An 18,285-nucleotide genomic window follows, 5' to 3' on the forward strand; every position below is an offset into this window, starting at 1 on the left:
CAGATGCCTCTTGCATTCCCTCTTCTCAACATGCTTTGATTTGATGACATGATAAGAGCAGTTCTCACAGCAGTCAAATGGCCTTGCTAGCTGAGAAAGGGTGACGGATTGTGGACCTGCTGTTGTCAGCCCAGAGCTTGATTTACAAATGCTGAGGTGTATATGATCGGTCAGAAAAGGGCTCACTTGCTGTGCTCTAAATCCAACTGAGAAAAAAGTCCTTACAGTATACCTGCAAAGGGAACAGATGTTTTGCTTGAACTGAGCCAAATTCTGAGGCAACCTTCAGCAACTTAAAGGTCATATATTCAAAAAGGTTGTGTAGGACACATGACGCAACACAATACTTTTTACATTGATTGTGGACCAGTACTATGTTGCATTAATTTAAATATTTCTCTGCTTTCATTAAATTAATTTTAAGTCAGTGGTTGTCACTCTGCAACCTGGATTTATATATAATTATTGTTTCAGACTTAACAAATTGCTACCTAGTTAGACATTTGAAATAGTGGACAGCATAAACAAGCTGAACTTTAACATCAAGCTAGTGATATTTTAAAGCTGAAAATTGAACACTGTATAAGATCTTCATTTAAAACTATAATTCCTGTTAGAAAAATTACATACTGGACACAAAGTACTTCCAATTTACAGTGAAAGTAAATTGGAAGAAAATAAGTAAAATATGGCTTACAGAGGAAATGGGTTTATTTTGTGTATGTCATGAGATGTTTTTGCACTTTTTAGCAATGATAGACATAAATGGGTTGTTAAAAACATTTTAAATGAAGATAACAATTTTTTGTATCTTCACAAAATTATTTTTGGGGGGCCTGGTGCTGTTAAATTTCAATAAAGAAACAACTTCTTGGGATTTCTCTTGTCCTTAAAAGGTGAGCTTGTATTTTGGGATGCATTGATTTCCTTGCATAGGCTATATGCTTTTTTGCTGTGGAACTGGTATCAGGTTTTTTCTGTAATTATAAATGTAGTTACCGTGATAATACCTGTAGGTTTACAGTTGAAAAGCTCTTTAAGACTGTACATCTTTCACAGTTTTGCAAAGTTCCATGTGCTCAGAAGGACTTAAATAACTCTCAGTGGAGCTGGATGCTGCTGACAAAGTGCAGTTTCCAAAGCAGCAATTGTCTTTTGGATAGTTAACCTCGCTGAGAAGAGCTTTGATTTGTTTCTATAATATTAGAAATTCAGTAACAGTACCTTCAGTATTAATTTGCTTTGTTTGAGGCAAACTTTTAAACTACTTTAAATAGATTTTTTTCCAAGCTTTATCACCTCTGAAGAGGCTCTTGAGGCAGATAGTAAAATTTAGTTTTGCAGTGGATTGACTGAGTCCTTACAGTCAATTACAGTCTTTTAATATTAACATAGACATTGACTAAGACATTTGTTCTACTTATTTGCTACACTTTTAAGTTTTAAACTTAATTTTTAATGCTTTTGCATTATTATATTATTACTCTGGTGTACTTAGAAATTTTTGTATCTGATAATATTTATTCAAAAATTTAAAAAAAATATTGTTACTATATTTGAAATGGGAATGCCTAGGTGCCAATAAAAGTAAAAATCTTAAATAAATCTTTGTAGTCTAATTACTCAATGAGGGGCTGCATAAGCCACAGCTGATGGGGAAACTTTTCTTGTTCTTGTGGTCAACATTGACCACTCAAGGGCTTGAGAGATCTACTTAAAAATCCGTCAGTATTAAAGATCCAACTCTAAAGATCCAGCCTCTTAATTCAAGTGCTGATTAGTCTGTGATTATTAGGCTATACACTGTAAAGAGAAGATAATACTGTATTTTTACGATTATGTTATAATGCTGGGCTGATGCCAAGCACCCATAAAAGGTGCTAACTCATGCAGCTAGACAGAGGAGAGAAAATTTAATGAAAGGTTTATGGGTTGTGGTTAGGACCAGGAGAGTTCACTCATCCTATACCATCGAGGCAGAACAGGTTCAACTTACAGATATGAAGTGAACTTACTACTAGCAAAATCAGAGCAGGATAAAGACAAGTAAAACAAACTCTTCAAAAAACACCTTCCCCCCATCCCTCCCTCCTTGCCTGCTCTGCCTCCTACCCCATCAGCATCAGGAGACAGGGAACTGCAAGGTGTTGCAGTCAGTTCATGACCCCTGGCTTCTCCTGCTGCTCAGGGAGAGGAGTCATTCCCCTGCTGCACCGTAGGGCCCCTTCCCACAGGATACAGTTCACTGAGAACTTCTCCAGTGTGGCTCCATCTCGTGAGCAGCAGCTTCCTGCGAGCTGCAGCAGCTTGAGTCCATCCCAGGGCAACCCTCCTCCCAGACCTGCTGCGGCACGGGCCGCTCTTCCACAGGCTGCAGTCCTTCAAGGACAGGCTGCTCCGGCCTGGAGCAGGGCCCCTCTCCACAGGCCGGGATCCCACAGGGTCACAGCCTCCTCCAGGGTATCTGCCTGCCCCAGTGTGGGGCTCCTCTGTGGCTGCGGGTGGTCTCTGCACCCTTGTGGCTCTCTGTGGGCTGCAGGGGCACAGCTGCCTCACCACAGCCTCACCACGGGCTGCAGGGGAACCTCAGCTCCAGCAGCTGGAGCACCTCCTGCCCTCCTTCTGCACTGACCTTGGTGTCTGCAGAGCTGTTCCACTCGCTTGTTCTCACTCCTGCTTCTCTGTCGTGACAATTAAAACTGTGCCACAACATCTGCTTTCATTTACTCTTAAACCTGTTATCACAGAGGCATTACCACCATTTCTAATGGGCTCAGCCTTGGCCAGTGGCACATCCATCTTTGGAGCCACCAGGGATTGTCTCTGCCAGACATGATGGAAGTTTCTGGCAGCTTCTCACAGAAGTCTCTCCTGAAACCCCACCCACTACCAAAAACCTGCCCATGCAAACCTAATACAGATTGTCATGGGTTAGCACTGGCCAGATGTTAATGCACCCATGAATATATGTTTTTTCTCTAACAACTACTGTGGGATGTGATCAGGAACAGAGCAGAGCAGGCTTAAATCTTGAAAACAAAAAAAACCCACCAAAACTTTATTACATTACATAAGAACAGAGACAGAAAAACTCTTAAACACACACAGAGACAGAAATAAAAACTTCTCAGAACATTTCTTCTCTTCTCCCAGTTTCCACCCCCCACACATTACTCTTCACAGACCAAACCTTTGGGTTTTAGATCAAACAATCACCACTCAAAATGAAACCAATCTTCAATTCAGCAAGGGAGAGAGGAGTCTCTCTCACACCACAGACTGTTCCTCAGCAAACACAGGTCCACCCCTTATGTGTTTCCATGTCACTCGTGGCACCGCCCGGAGAACTCTGCCAGGGTGACTCTCTCTTTTTCCTATGTCCAGCGCTCTCACCGCTGTCCATAGTCTAAAGCTACATACAGGGCTCTTTTAAGGATGCTTGCATGCCGAGCTCTCCCCATTTTTACCCAGGGGCCGGGGTTCCGAGAGCAGGTCTGCCCTGAGGGCAGAGGGTACCACCTCACCCTCCCCCTCTCTTCTCTGCTCGCTCCACTCTTCAAGTCCCAGTCACTGTAGCAAAAGCAGGGGCAGCTGTATCCACCCAAAATGCAGTTTATGTTCAAAAGAGACTTAAGTTCAGTCCATGGCTGACATTATGCAAGAAAAGTCCAGCTCAACAGCCACTCCTCTTCAATCTCTGCCCATCTGGGTTTTTTTCATCTCCTTTTATCATCTCGGTCCCAGGCTGCTTCCCTCTCTCCTCCGAAACCACCAGTCATGAGAATCAATGTCTAAGAAAAGTTTCTTTCTGCCAAGCAAGGGTTAACAGTTTCTAGCTCTCGGCAGGGTGCAGGCTCAGGCACTCCCAGGGTGGGCAACCCCCACGTGGCTGGGCACCTTCTCCCGGAGTTTGGGGGGGGGGGGGGAGGGGGGTGAGCACACACAGAAGGCACTTCCAGAGTTTTCCACCCCTCCATCCTGGACGGGGCAGCTCAGTTCCAGTCCTGTCCACTCTCTTCTCTCCCCCCGGGGCCCAGCTTACTTCAGTTCCACCGCGTGGTTGTCCTGAGCCCCGCCACGTGGCTCCCCTCCCCCACTCAGCCCAAAGCTGAGCAGGGGAGAGGAGATGTTTCCACTGTTGAAACCCCAACCCAAAAGAGACCGAACCCCCCTGGAGTCCTGCTTTAACTCTTTGTGTCCTCAGAGGCGTGTCCAAACCTCTGAGTGACCAATCCAGGTGCCAGCAGAAAAGCTGATCACTGATTGGCCTGCCCACATCCCCCTGGAAAAATTTACCTCCCCCCACAACCACGACACAGATTAAAACCAAAATAGTTTTAGAAAGCTTTTTTTCTTCTTTATGCATGTCAAAATAACAAGCATAAAACCATGTCTTCTCCTTTTCCAGTAACCTTTATAACTTTTCCAGAGCATTGTTATTCTTACTGGTCCATTTGCATGAATTCACCATGTATCTTTACAGTTTATCTCATTTTGCAATTTTTCAGCAACAGGGTATGTTCTTAGGGATGTTTGTCTTCAGGAAAAAAAAAGTAATTTTTTTGTTTTTTCAGATTACTACAACTACAAATGGTTGTAGTAATCTGAAAAAAAACAAAAGGTGAAATGAGTAAAAAGTCCTAAGAGTGTTAGCTGCTTTGAGTTAGCCTCACCATTTAATACCACCAGTACTATTTTGGTCAAAAATCTAAAACACAGCACCATATGAGCTGGTATGAAGAAAATTCCCCCTTTCCTACCCTGGCCCAGTACAGCTAGCAGAAAGTCTGAAATAGCAGGTTTAATAATTTATTCACTTCTATACTTTTGTAATACTTGTATGGAACTTGGCATTTTCCCCAATTTTTTCCCTCAAACTCTTGGGCAATACTGGGCATACACTACACAAGTACTGGGTTGGGGTTTTTTATCTCATTGCTGACATGGTGCCTATGCCACAACAGAGTGCATTTGGATTATGCTGTGTATCTCCTGCACAGTTGTATGAAGACAGACAACATTTGGTCAGCATGAAAGCCATAGGTTTGATTTCAGCTAATGCAGATAGGCTGAATCTGGTATTTCTGTTGCGATTGAGCTGCCTAGAAATAAGGGTTACAGCAAAGGCAAGGAGTGACAGCATAGAATGTTTACTGGCAAAATTCTAATGTTGGCAAGCATGATATTAATAACACTATTGCAGGTTGGGATTTAAAATATGAAAATACATTATTTAGACAGTTTGACAAAAACTATGGCATGAAAGATAACTCTTGGACTGACTTAATAGGTATGGCTTTAAACTGATTGAGAATTGTGTGTTACCACTTTGCTAGAGCTACAAGTATGAAAAAATAGTGTTTATTTTTTTTGTGCAACAAGATCAATGCATAATGTTCCTACAATGGGTAGTAAGTAGTGAGAAGTTGGTCTTGTAATTGAGAAGACTAGACTGGAGCCCTGTGCATAGCTATAGCTGTGGTTATGTGATAAAAATTATAGTAAGATGCACTTGTCACTTTCTTCAATGTGAAGTCTTCTCGAAAAAGGTCACATTTTATGAATTTTTCTTAGATTTGTTTTAAGTGTTACATTGTTGTTTGGGATATTTCTAGGATTCACAGGACTCTGAAGTGTCATTTAGAAACTCTTGCTTTTCCCTGACTCTATAGACTTTTAGAAACTGTGGTAAGTAAGTGGAGTGGCTGATAGGACAGACCAGGGGTCTGTCACTGGGATATGCGTACTGTAGAGCAGATCTTGCTCCTATTACTGAAAACAATCCTGCAAATATGTGTTGCTTTGACTAGGTGGGACTTTGATTGTAACACCTAGTCTAGCCTGAATAGCACTTTATACTTTCTGGTATTATCAAAGGTTGGGAGAGAAGAGGCTTACTAATTGAAAGAATTTTCCAAATGGCATTTGGCAATAAGTTCTGACTTGTGCATTTAAGTACATTTTCCACTGAGTTCTAGATGCATTATGTGTAGCCTACAGGAGAAATGTCATCATTTTTATACAATTCATTAGTAGAATATTGTGCTTATTAGATGACACTAATTATAGAATTCTTAAAAAAATACCCTGCAAGTATGTAAGTGCACCTCCTCTAGCTGGTAAAATTTTATGGAGAGCCAAAGAAAAGGCTCAGACTTTAGTATCTGATTTGACTTTATGAGGCACTCAATGTACATTGCTTAATGATGCTGGTGATAAACACCTGTATCATTGTTTAATTGTGATGGGAATTATGATGATTTAGCCTTCCTGGATTTAAAATGCCAGAGATTATTTTCACTTTTGCAAAATAAGGCTGCTGTTAAGAGTTGGTAAAGATAGTTTTGCTTATAGAACATATTAAAACTTGTTGAAAAGTTGATACTAGAATGTGCTACAAAGTAAGTGATAGATTCTTCTTAGGAATATAAATAATTCTGAGAAGAATGATCTGTCAATAACCTAGTATTGTGGTGTAACACCAGGAAAAAGTTTGTTCTTGGAAACTGAATATCAGCTGACATTTTGTGACCTCTCAATCAATACAGTGTTGTTTTGCTTTCTTGGCACATTGTTCTATGCACTTTGGAATGGTCAGACTTGTTCATATATCCCTCATTAAGGAAATAAGATCAGCAGTCTCAATCTAAAAGATTAATAAATTTATCTATAATAGATATATCAGATTTATAATTGAAGTGTTCTGTAGGACTCTGCAGACAGATAATATTTTTTCCTTTAGAATAAAATTCAATATAATTTAAAATGTTTTTAAGTCCTCTCCAAGCATAACATAATCATATGACCTTTGGCTCAATAAGGTTTTAAGTAAATGAAGTACTGCATTACTATATGCATGCTTAGTGACAACAGCAAAATAATGTCAGGAAAAGTGTAACTTTCAGACATGTTTTTCAAAGTATATCATTGTGTGTTTTGAAGTTGGCTTGTCTGACTGAATGACAAAGGCTTGATCACAGTAGAAATAATATGTGAGACTGCATACCAAATGCATTAGGTATATATGTAATCCAGAATTTACAGTTCTGTATCTTGTATTAAAGCTTTTATAGAAGTATCTTTCAGCTATATTTGTTGTATCTCTCATGGCAAACAAAGCTGCTCTTCAGTGTTCTGTATTGTCAATGAAGCCCTAACTAATTCTAATACCTGGAATCCAGGGTGAGTAGTTTTCTCTCTGTGCCTTTAAGGCTTAATTTTTGTTCGGTGTTTTCTTTCAGGCACTTGTGAGGACAAAGATAAACCTCTGAGCTGGTCTGTCGTTGAGACTTTGAGGTGTACCTTGACAGCTTACCAGAACAAGCTGGAAGATATGTCTAATGAGGTAACACTTGCAATGTTTGGCTCTAGATGTATTGCGTTTGGCCTGCAGCAGTACATAAACTTTGCTTGTAAAAAACGGCAGAAGAGTGGAAATGTTGAGTTGACAGCTTCAAGTATGCCCAAAGAAAAAGTCTCTGTCGCTACTATTTCTCTAAGCTTGTCCTACAGTGAAGTTCACATTTGTGGGGACTGGGAGAACAGTTTTTTCTCTTTCTAGTTTAAGTTGGTTTTCTTGTTCATTCTTTTGGAGTTATTTTCAAAAAACATTTAGGATAACAAACCATTAACATATAGGACTGTAGTTAAAAGATAATGATCTAAGAGGGCAGCTGCATATACTGCAGTGTTCCTAAAAATACAATGGTTGAGCCTCAGCAGTTACACACCAGTATATAAATACACTACCAGTTATATAAATTATCATGCTTCCCTGTACTTCTGAAACTAGTATAAATTTCTGAGGAGAGTGTGTTTTCAATGGATTCTCTTTGGGAGCTATTTTGCTGTTATTTTAATTAAAATAGGACTGTTAGAATACTGTATTTAAGTTATCTAAGAAAATAATGGAAATATTTCAATTTGGGGAATCTTACCCTTGAAAAAAATTAGATGTTTTTCATGCAGTCCTACTGTCCTTTTAACATACTGACTGAAAAGTTACAGTTTTGCATTTATTTTGTTGTGTGCTTTGCTAGTCTAACTAAATTACTCTTCTTGGGTGTAGATGTTTTATTAATTTGTGTCTTTAAAGGCTGTAGAAAGACGTTAACTGCATCATTAAAAATTTTTATACAAACTTGTGATTAGTCTTTGAATAAAATTGGCAAATACGGAAAGGTAAAGTGTGATAAGATTGTAAAAGTGCCAGCACTCTATTTCACTTCTAGATTTGGTCTTTTGTTTTGACAAATGCATACTCTAGCCAGTCACTCAACACAGGAAAAAATTAAAAATTAAAAAGTAAAAAAAAGAAAAAAAGAAAGAAAAAAAAAAGAAAAAAAAAAGTATAGCAGCTTTGCCCCTTTTATTGGGAAAAGAATGGTCTCCCACAAGACCTTTGAGTTTGTTCAAGGGGCACAAAAATAAGTGACCATGGAAACAATTATACTTTTTAAACAGCAAGCACTGTTAAATCTTTCCCAGCAAGATAAGAGAACTGATGTGTATAGTCATTATGAAACTCTTCTGAGACCCAAGTCTGGAAGCTGAAGAGTAACTAGGAACATATGACCCACAGCGAGTTGTTATTTGGGAGGAGGAACATCACGTGATAGGCAGCACAGTTGAAAAGTCGACTCAGCAGGCTTTGGCTTAGTGATGTGCTTTGTTGTGAAACTGTGCCAGAGACAGCAGTGGGGAGACCAAGGGGGTGGCTTCTAAGAAAGCAAAGAGAGTGTTCTGACAGAAAGAAGAATGAACTGTCAAGGAAAATAAATCGCAAGCAGAGCAGGACCAACAGATGACCTGCCACAAGACTTCCCAGTAGGACTGTGTGTGACTGACCCTGAAGTTGTCATATGGAGCCAGAGATCACTGAGCACCTTCGAGGTGCACAGAAAGGGCAGTGCTCTGTCCTTCTTGATTACCCCCGCCCCCACAGAGAATGCTGCTTTTGGCTTTTTATGTGCGAGATATGTTTAATAATAAAACTTTTTAATAATACAATAATGCACAAGGGGACTATGAAGGGCATTGTGCAATAAAACTAGGATGTTTTAGTACATAATAAGGAAGGGTTTTAGTAAGCAACACAATAGTAAGCAAATTTTAGTGATTCTCTTTATAAAAAGGTTTTCAACAAGATCTCACACATTGATGAATTTATTAATGTATGTGTACACCTGTATGTATATATGAAATATGCTGGTAAACTTGTCATTTGTCATCTTTAACTTACTGTGTTAAATGTTAGGTTAAAAGATCTAGTTGGTTTGGGTGACTGAAAGTTGTAGAAGTGTTTTGGATTTTGCAGATAACTAGCTTCTGACTTTCTGCATAGTGCAGACACTAGAGAATATATTTGGGAACAGGGAAAAGACTAGCAAACCAGTAAAAAGACTGGAAATATTCCAGTAGCATTCTTTAATTTACTCTACTTATTTCTAAGGGTTCTGCCAGGTTTCCTGACATCAAAATAAAAAAATAAGCATTTTAAAAAGTAATTAATAAATTTCATGAATGAGGTATTCTGTTTTCAGGCTGCTCCTTAAATGGCAGCATCATCATATAAACAAAGATACAGATTATTTTGATAAGTTGTTATCCTTTTTGAAAGTGGAAAACAAAGCTAGTACACAAATGGTACCTCAGTACACATTAAGCAACCTCTGAGATGATTGCTTTTAACCCTACAGTAGTTACTGTGCCTCTTTGGAAAAATGCTGATTTTTACAGTATGTGAGTACTATCCAGTGCTCAGTAAAGAATCATGCTTGTAGCTGGACAATTTCTGCAAATGGCCACTGACTTGAAAACTTGTTTTTCTAAACAACTCCCCACATCATTATCTAAATTTACTGCGCTTTAAAGTGCACTTCAGAATCTGTGTTTTGTCAGGTATTTTGAGAATTAATAGGATAGGTAAGAATGGACTCAGTTTGGGATTCTGCCACCACTCTTTATTTTAAATCATTATAAAGGAGTTATTTAGTGTTTTTGTAGTGGTTTTGTAATATTATTTAGATTGTATGGAGTACAAAAGCTCTTCAAGGAATTGAAATAAATTTTGGATTTTTACTTTCATATACAAAATTCTTCCTTTATATATTACTGAATAGATCATTGCAGCCTTTCTGTAAAAGCCTGTTTGACTTTCATATTTTTCACAGCTTGAGAAAACAAAGACTTTGTGTAAAAAGATGACAAAAGAACTTGATGTATCTGAGGAGAAAATGTGTGCTTTAAGACAAGACCTTAAGGTATGGTTTAATGAATTTAGCATAAAATGTGAATGTTCTGCAAAAGGTTTGCTTCTGGATTAAAAGTATTTTTTTTTCCTCTTCAGAGTAAGGCTCTATATCATTGTATTCTGTTGAGTGAACTAGTTTACCTTGTAAGTTTTGGTGAAACCATGATGCTTTCTTCTTGTTACTACTATAAAGTACATAATTTCAATGACTGAACTTCTGAAATCATTAAAATACATTTATAAATTTGCAAAGTATTGTTTTATATTGAAATTGGTATGAATAATCTTTTTTGTTTAACTGTTTTTAGGAAAAGGTAAAGAGAATTTAATTACCTCTGTGCATATGAAGGTATATTTTATTAAAGATGTCCATTCTTTTGTTTTTTTGTTTGTGTTTGTCAGGTCAATGCATGTGATGCACCAAGTTGTCTTTAAGAGCTGTAAAGTTTATGGCCTGAAATTTCTTGGCGTAAAAGTTACCTGAGATAAAAACACTTGAGAGCTCTTTCCTTTTGTTTTGGAACAATAATTTTTTTTCTGTTTTTGGCTGACACCAGTTTTGTAATGTCCTATCTGGTTAAATCAATATCCAAGGGAGTGAGCAAGTCCTGATGTTTTGTTTTAACTTAATCTCCCAACTAGCAGTGTATTGTATTACTGCCAAAATAGAATGTCTGTAAACCTAGCATTTTTCAGATTCTTTTGCTGAGTAAATGCTGCTTTATGTTTTATGCAGTATTTTTCTCTAACATTCATTGAATCTTCACATTAACAGATACTTGTTATGTTGTCACCTGTTTCAAGTTTTCTTTACTAATTTATATTCAGAAGATTTAGGACTTCTGCTTCTGTTACAGCATCTTTTTAAGTCACCTAAAATTTTGCAACCCTTTGCAAGAGATACCTGTATTCTTCACTGTTTTAGTTTGGAAAGACAGGTATCTGCCCGGGAAAGTTTGAGCTCCCCTTGGAATGAAGAATGTAAATACCCTCCCTCCAAATTAGTATAATTTTGCAATTAGGGGCTTTCAAGTAAAGATATGGGAATAGGAATAACAGTTCTTTACTATGAATATTAAAAATATAAATGTAGTAGTAAAAAAACAAACAAACAAACAAAAATCCTAGAAAACCCTGACAGAGTAAGAGATACAACACCCTGTTGGTCAGGGTGCTGGAAGCAGTCCAAATAAATCTTCCTGGAGTAACAGATGTGGTTCTGTGGAGTAGAGATGATCCTGTAGAAAGGGTCCAGTGATGGCAAGATGGGTCTGGTTTTCCTCCGGGAATCCAGTGGAAAACCAGATACCTGGTGTCCCTGGGTCTCAGTTTTTATCTTGGTAGGAACAGTTGGCTCCCCGCACTGTGTGTAGCATCTCACAGTGGAATGGTGTAATGTGTCACGTCACTGGTGAGCCTTAATGGCCCATTAACAGAAGATATCCCCTGAGGGTGGACAGTGATGCAAGAGATAAGAAACACTGCCCCGCTTGGTTTTAACAGCTGGCCTATTATCAGAAGGCATCTGCCCTCCACCCCTTGGAGTTATGAGGAATGGGTCATACAAGAGAGAAAGAAAAAACCTCCCCAACTGGTTTCAAGAGATGGCAAACAGAATAAACATTATTATGGTTACATAACCCAAGACATTCACACACAAACTGAGTTTGCTCACACAAAAATACAGGGTAGCCATTTTTCTGCAATATGCCGGTTTTCAATCTCTCTAAATTTTTGGTAATAATATTGTATAGATGATCAAAATCTAGATCCAGTCTGAAAGTATTTGTATTAGAAATGTAAAATTACTCTAATATTTTAATACTTTTATTTAGAGAATAAAACAACTTCTGATGTCATTTTCTGATGAATTTGGTAGTATCTTTTGTATGATTTTATGGTCTACGAAGCTATGATTTTATGAAAAATAAACAATATTTTCAGTTTGACCTTTTGCAAACTTTGCTGGAAATCCTGTGTAACTGCACAGTATTTTGACTCAAAAGTAGTAGTAGTTTTGTATTGTGTATTAAGTTCTTTGTTTACCTGGTGACATTTTGGTGTTGGTAACATAATGGTTTTTATGACCATTTCTGATTATTACTTACTTCCCAAGGTCAAGCCTCCAAAGAGAGTCCTCAGATTTTTTTATCTTGCACGTGAAGAATACAATGGACAACAGCAGCTGTGTTGCTTGCAGACTCAGTTCTAACAGATCAGAGATTCACTTAAGAAAATAATGTATCTTTTCAATAGCTCTGAGAGCTTTGCACTCTGCAGAGGATAAGTTGTGTCGCTGTGTTGTACATCTTATTTTTGGGGGCAGAGGGAGAAGATCACTGCATCATGGAGCCTTTATCTGTCAGAGATGGATTTCCAATGCTGTCTAGTTGCAAGCTGTGGAAGAGGCCTATTGTCAATTTTGAATTTCTGTTCTTGAAAGATGAAGTCCACATAGCCTGGAGTTTTGTGAATACATGTGGTTATATGACTATTCCTCAAGGTGATGAACACTTGACTAAGGTAGAATTTTACAGAGTAAATTTATACCAGCCTTTCTTTTACATTCCTCTGTTTTACAGGAAGCTCAGGATACTATGGCTGATGCCAATAAAGAGTTAAACCATCTGCACGCTAAGTGTGCAAACAGAGAGACTTTAATAGAAACTTTAAAAATGGAACTACAGGATGTACAGCAATGCTGGGAGAAAGAGCAAGTACGTGCCACAGAATCTGAAAATGAAATCCAGAAGCTTACCACGGCTTACCAGAAGGATATAGAGGTATTACTAGAGACAAGATGACTGTCAAAGAGTCTTTATTTAATCTCAGCTTTATACATTTACATACATCAGATGGTTACTCTTAGTCTTAACAGATTTATCCCTAAAATATGATTTTAAGATATGTATTTTGAAATATGTGTTTAATATCTACAGGACCTCAGGACACACTGGTTTTACTTGCTTCTGTATCAGAATTAATAGCTTAATCATTCCAAAATTTTGAATTTTTGAAAAACAGAGTTTATTTTAAAAGCTATGCCTGACAACCAATTCTTTCTTTCTTTCAAATTGAAAGTTAACAGAAATGTTTTACAATTGAAACATGTAATATTGTCATCATCATGTGTTAACTACTGATCCACATGGCAATTGATAGCAAATATGGAATTGAAGTGGTTTTGCATGCATGCCACAAAACCTAGAAATTCTTACTTTTTATCTGTTAGCTAATTGTGATGTGCTGTATGTGGGAATGGGTCCACAATGGCTTATTTCAGAACTATTATCTCTCTCCTTACATGTATTAACAGATGTTAATTTTGTTGCTTTTTCTGCCCAATGAAGCGGTTCTGTACTAGCAATGGCAGTGATCTACTTGTAGTTGTTGTGCATATTGAGCTCATTACTTCCACAAATTTGGACATGGATGCCAACTGAGTAAAAAGGAAACATTCTTTCCACCTCTTTTACAGTCTGGTATTTAAATGGGGTCCACATGAAGCAGCTGGAATTGTTACACACATCAGATAATGATTAAAGTGGAGGAAACTAGAAGTCTGGCTATATTGTAAAGTCAGCATGTCTACAACCCTGTGGTTGCATTCAACATGTGTGAATTGATTTGGGGTCTTGGAATCCTTTTCTTGAGCCAAATGGATAATTATCATACTAGTTTTATCACAGCTCAAACACAAACTGTAGTGATGGTGGCACACTGGATTTTCCTTGGGGAATTTTTAATCTGTTAGAAACAAATTTGAACAAAACTAAACTACAATTTATTTTTAATTGCCTAGAATACCATGAAATAATTGTGAGAAAATACACCTAATTGTAGTGGAAAGGGCTCAGAAAAACCCTAGTTTCCAATCTTGGCCATCCGTAATTTCTTCATGTAAAACCTCAACCAAGGCCCCTGGAAAACATGAGAATCTTTGCAATAGTTTACAGACTTTGTTCTTGTAACTTTTGAGGTACAGCTTGCTATTGTTGTCTTAATCAAAGCTGCTAAGTTGCAGCTTATATATATGTACTATAAGCATTGAGAATGGAATTTATATGGATGCTATTGTTGCTAAAGTTTATTTATAACTTGCATCAAGTTATTATATTACTGACTAAAATAAGTGTAAATGAATGAGGCATGGCTTGTGGAATTTAACTGATGAAGCTTTATATAAGCCTGTTTTGTCTGGCCATTTAGTCTCATATATAATCCATACTAAAACAATTTTAAAAAGACTTTAGAGTGAGAGTTGTATAAATGGTGTGTTGTGCTGCCAAGGCAATCAGAGAATTTTCTGTATGCTCTGCAGTTGTTGCAAGTGGTTACAGTTGGAATATAACTGGAAGTTTTACCATAAATAAATAAATTAATTGCATGTACTAATAGCATGGAAATTTTTATCTTTATCAGATAGTGGTTGTGATGAAAGCAGGACTGTTCTGTATTCTTATAAGTTATTTATATATTATATATGAATAGACACATTTTATAAAAACTGGTTTTTTTACATTTCCATCATTATGTATGACTGCAAATATTAGCAATTGTGGAATTTTGGAAAAGGTTTCAGAATGAGCTGTGTGGGCTTTTTTTCACTTACATGTAGTTCATATTACTGGCCGTGTCATGAACATTTTTCCAATTCTAACACTGTTCAGATACAACATGTTATTTTTCCTTTTGTTTCAGGAGAAGCTAACCTTCCTTCATAGCTTATATCAGCATTTGATAGCAGGCTGTGTGCTTATAAAACAACCAGAAGGCATTCTAGATAGATTCTCTTGGCCTGAGCTTTGTGTAGTGTTGCAGGAGAATGTTGATGCCCTGATCTCAGACCTCAACAGGGCTAATGAGAAGGTAAGTGTCCTTAGGCACCAGCTACCTCTATTAAATTCAGTGACATTTGTCCACATCGCAGTATCATTAAAAAGGACTGACATTCATCTTATTTCAAAAAGAATTTGGACGTTAATAATTCAATACCATTAATTATGGCTTGTCTACAACTCAGTTTGATGCCATTGCTGTGGGCATGTAAATGTGACTGAAGTCTGTATGAAGTCTCTAAGCTACACTTTCAGTGCAGGACATGCTAATAGTACTAGCCAATATTAGCCACAGGGACCTAATTAAAAGAAAATAAATTAATCTTACTGATGAAGCAATTCAAAGGACTTAGTCATTTACACTAATAAAGCAAGTCTTTATTTTACTGTAAAACTGAAACAAAATGCACTTACTCAAGGAATATCGTCTTTAAATTATATGTTTATTATTCAGAGGTACTATTTGAAAGAATGACAGTGTATTTTTTTCATTTAGTAGTCACTCATGGATTATGGAATTATATTCAGAAACACAAATAGAAAATACCTGTTTTTGTAAAACACGTCAATATTTGCTAGAGGTAGGAGCTGTACTTTTCGGGATGTAAGTAAGCTTATCTGGCCTTTCTCTCCAGAAATCCCTGCATTTTTAGAAAAGAAAAGACCTCCTTATAAATAAATTAAACTGACTCCACAGACTAACGTATGACAGTCTTTAGGATTTCAGTTCATTTTCTGGTTCTATTGATCAGGTCAGTCCCACAACTAATACAGAACTACAGAATTTGTCTGTCCTGATATTTTTTGAGATATAGTAAGGGAAAATCTTCTTTTGACATTTCTTATCTCAGGAGTGGCCACTCTTCTAGCCTGAGTAAGATGCAGGGCTGGTTACACTGAATTGTTTTAACTCTGCCCATCAGAGTTAAAACAATTATGAATTAATAATTATACCCCAGCAGTCAGTTGGACCTACCCCCTTACTAAAGGGGTAGGATAAAACATGGATTTGTGAACATTTGATGTACTTTTCTGATTTGCTGTCGAAGTAAAGGGAGTGGAAGAGAAGGGAGTGAACATTATTGTCAGTGTTTGGGGATGTTGTGTCATATTGTTGCTTGCTTTTTAATTTAGTATGGTATTGATATTGACTGTGAGGTCTCTAGGGCTCTTTTCACGTACTTAGCAGCTTTTCAGGGATTTTGAGCAGTATGTCATGTCACTTGTGTTGTACCCTCTTTCTTGCGAACAAAATTTTTCTCTTTCATTTCTGTGTGACATATTTGAAAAGTAGCTTCCTAATACTCTCTAGTAATAAAGTGTAGATGTGTGTATTTAAAGATTATTACCTTGATTCATTCCTTCATTAGTTTGCATGGGAGCTTGAAAGTTATTCACAGCATGAATCCATTTGTGCTTGTTGAAATCAATTTCTGTATGCTAAAATGTCCTGAAATTCTTTAAATGCATAATAGTAGCTGAAATATTTCGGGTTTCCACCAAAACAAAAATTAAATTAAGGACTTTTTTTACATATTATTTGCAATTCTTGCAAACTTCTAAGGGACTGGTATACTCAGATTGGTACTTTAGCAACACAAGATTTAATGCACTTGTGCAAAAAAAAAAATAGAAGTGTCTACTTCAGGTTTTCAACAAAGAAAGCAACAATATCTGCAATATGGTACAACAGATTGCAAATCGGAATCCAATTTTTTGTTCATTTTGTTGCACAACTCAAGTAAATAATCTGTCATGAAAGGCTTTTACTTAGTTTTAATGAATATATTGAAGAAATTACAGTTTAGATTTTATGTTGGGATTGTTTGTAGTTAAACTGATGTGCACAGTAAAGTAAAAATGTGTTTAGAGAAGTAAAAGAATTTCTATTTAAATCTTTGTCACAAGATATCTCACCTGGAATATATTTGTAAAAACAAATCCAATACTATGAAAGAGCTTCAGCAGAGCCAGGAAGATGCTTTTAACAAAATGGCTGAACAGATGAAAGCACAGGCAAGCTGTTGGCAGAATGAAAAAAAGTATCTGGAACAGCAGTACTCAGGTCTCCTTGGGGAAGTTCATGCAAGGGCACAGGTATGGTGGTATGAACTTCTGATTTTTTTTTCTTCTAAATATTTAATGGATTATTTCAGTAGTTTGAACCCCTAACCAGTTTAAGGTTGTTTAAAATTAAAAAACCTGCAAGCTCCATGCTACTATTAACTTCATTTATAATAAGGAATAAATGTCTTTGTTAAAACATTCTAGAAGTGAATTGCCTAATTTGACTTAGAGTTGCTACTGATTTTTTTATTTTTTTGAGAATGTTAAGGCTGTAAGATTGAATTTTTTTAGTTTAAGAATTATATAAAGGCAGCAGTGATTTTTTTCAGTGTCGTGCTTTGCAAAGACAATGTAGAGTTACAGTAAAATGATGTCATCTGGGGATATATTTAGGTATATGCATTCTGACCCTAAAAACCAATTAGCAGTGGAGATTTCAACAGTATTAGAGGATGCTGGTACACTGATGATACAGTGAGCAGTGGGTCAAAAGTGTGAAACTATTGGCGCTGATTGTTAGACAAGTTATTTGCAATTTAAAATGTTTACTATTATTCTACAACCACCATTCACCATCTTTTCAATCATGTTCATTTACATGTGTTTCAATTAGAAGTGTTGTGAAATTGAGGAAATAAGGTCCCTGTCTTGTTTCGTCGCCACCTGCGACTTACTTCATCTGAAGAATGCTATAATTCACTCAGATTTTAGTCTTGGAAGACTTTGTGTGCTGAAAAATACATTTATGAAGTATTCTTTTTACAGAGCAATTTATGGTGAGCTCTTAGGATTGAGTTACAATCTTCTAGGTTTTTTTGATATTTACATTTCACTTTGGATATTGACAAGGCTAAAAACATCACTATGAGTGGAATAAGTGGAATAATCCAGATTTTTATTACATTTTAAACATTGTGTAGTTTCAGCTTATGGCTTTCATTTGCCAACAAAAAGAATAGTGGAATAAAGAAGCTTCATTTTAATTTTAAAAATTAAATTTCCCTCTCAAAGTAAAAGTGGAGTTACACAATTTAGATTTCTTCCTGCTATGGATAGTGGCTCATGTCTTCAAAAACTCCAGTGTTTTGTGAAAAATAGGTGCTCTGCAGTCCTGCACCATTCTTTGGG

General features: G+C 36.9%; 1 protein-coding gene across 10 annotated transcripts in view; it reads left to right on the forward strand.

Annotated features, from left to right (window-relative positions):
- CCDC171 (coiled-coil domain containing 171) overlaps window positions 1-18,285 on the forward strand; it is a 163,147-nt gene that overhangs the window by 47,892 nt on the left and 96,970 nt on the right. For all 10 annotated transcript variants that reach the window (XR_010083542.1, XR_010083543.1, XR_010083541.1 and 7 more), the window contains 5 exons: window positions 7,242-7,345; window positions 10,173-10,262; window positions 12,835-13,035; window positions 14,954-15,121; window positions 16,999-17,187. Coding sequence is in view for 7 of the 10 variants with exons in the window: in XM_063423202.1 (XP_063279272.1) it covers window positions 7,242-7,345; window positions 10,173-10,262; window positions 12,835-13,035; window positions 14,954-15,121; window positions 16,999-17,187 (752 nt within the window). In the remaining 3 variants the exon portion in view is untranslated. The remainder of the gene's footprint in view (window positions 1-7,241; window positions 7,346-10,172; window positions 10,263-12,834; window positions 13,036-14,953; window positions 15,122-16,998; window positions 17,188-18,285) is intronic.

This window comes from Prinia subflava, chromosome Z (assembly GCF_021018805.1).
Source record: "Prinia subflava isolate CZ2003 ecotype Zambia chromosome Z, Cam_Psub_1.2, whole genome shotgun sequence".
Taxonomy (NCBI): domain Eukaryota; kingdom Metazoa; phylum Chordata; class Aves; order Passeriformes; family Cisticolidae; genus Prinia; species Prinia subflava.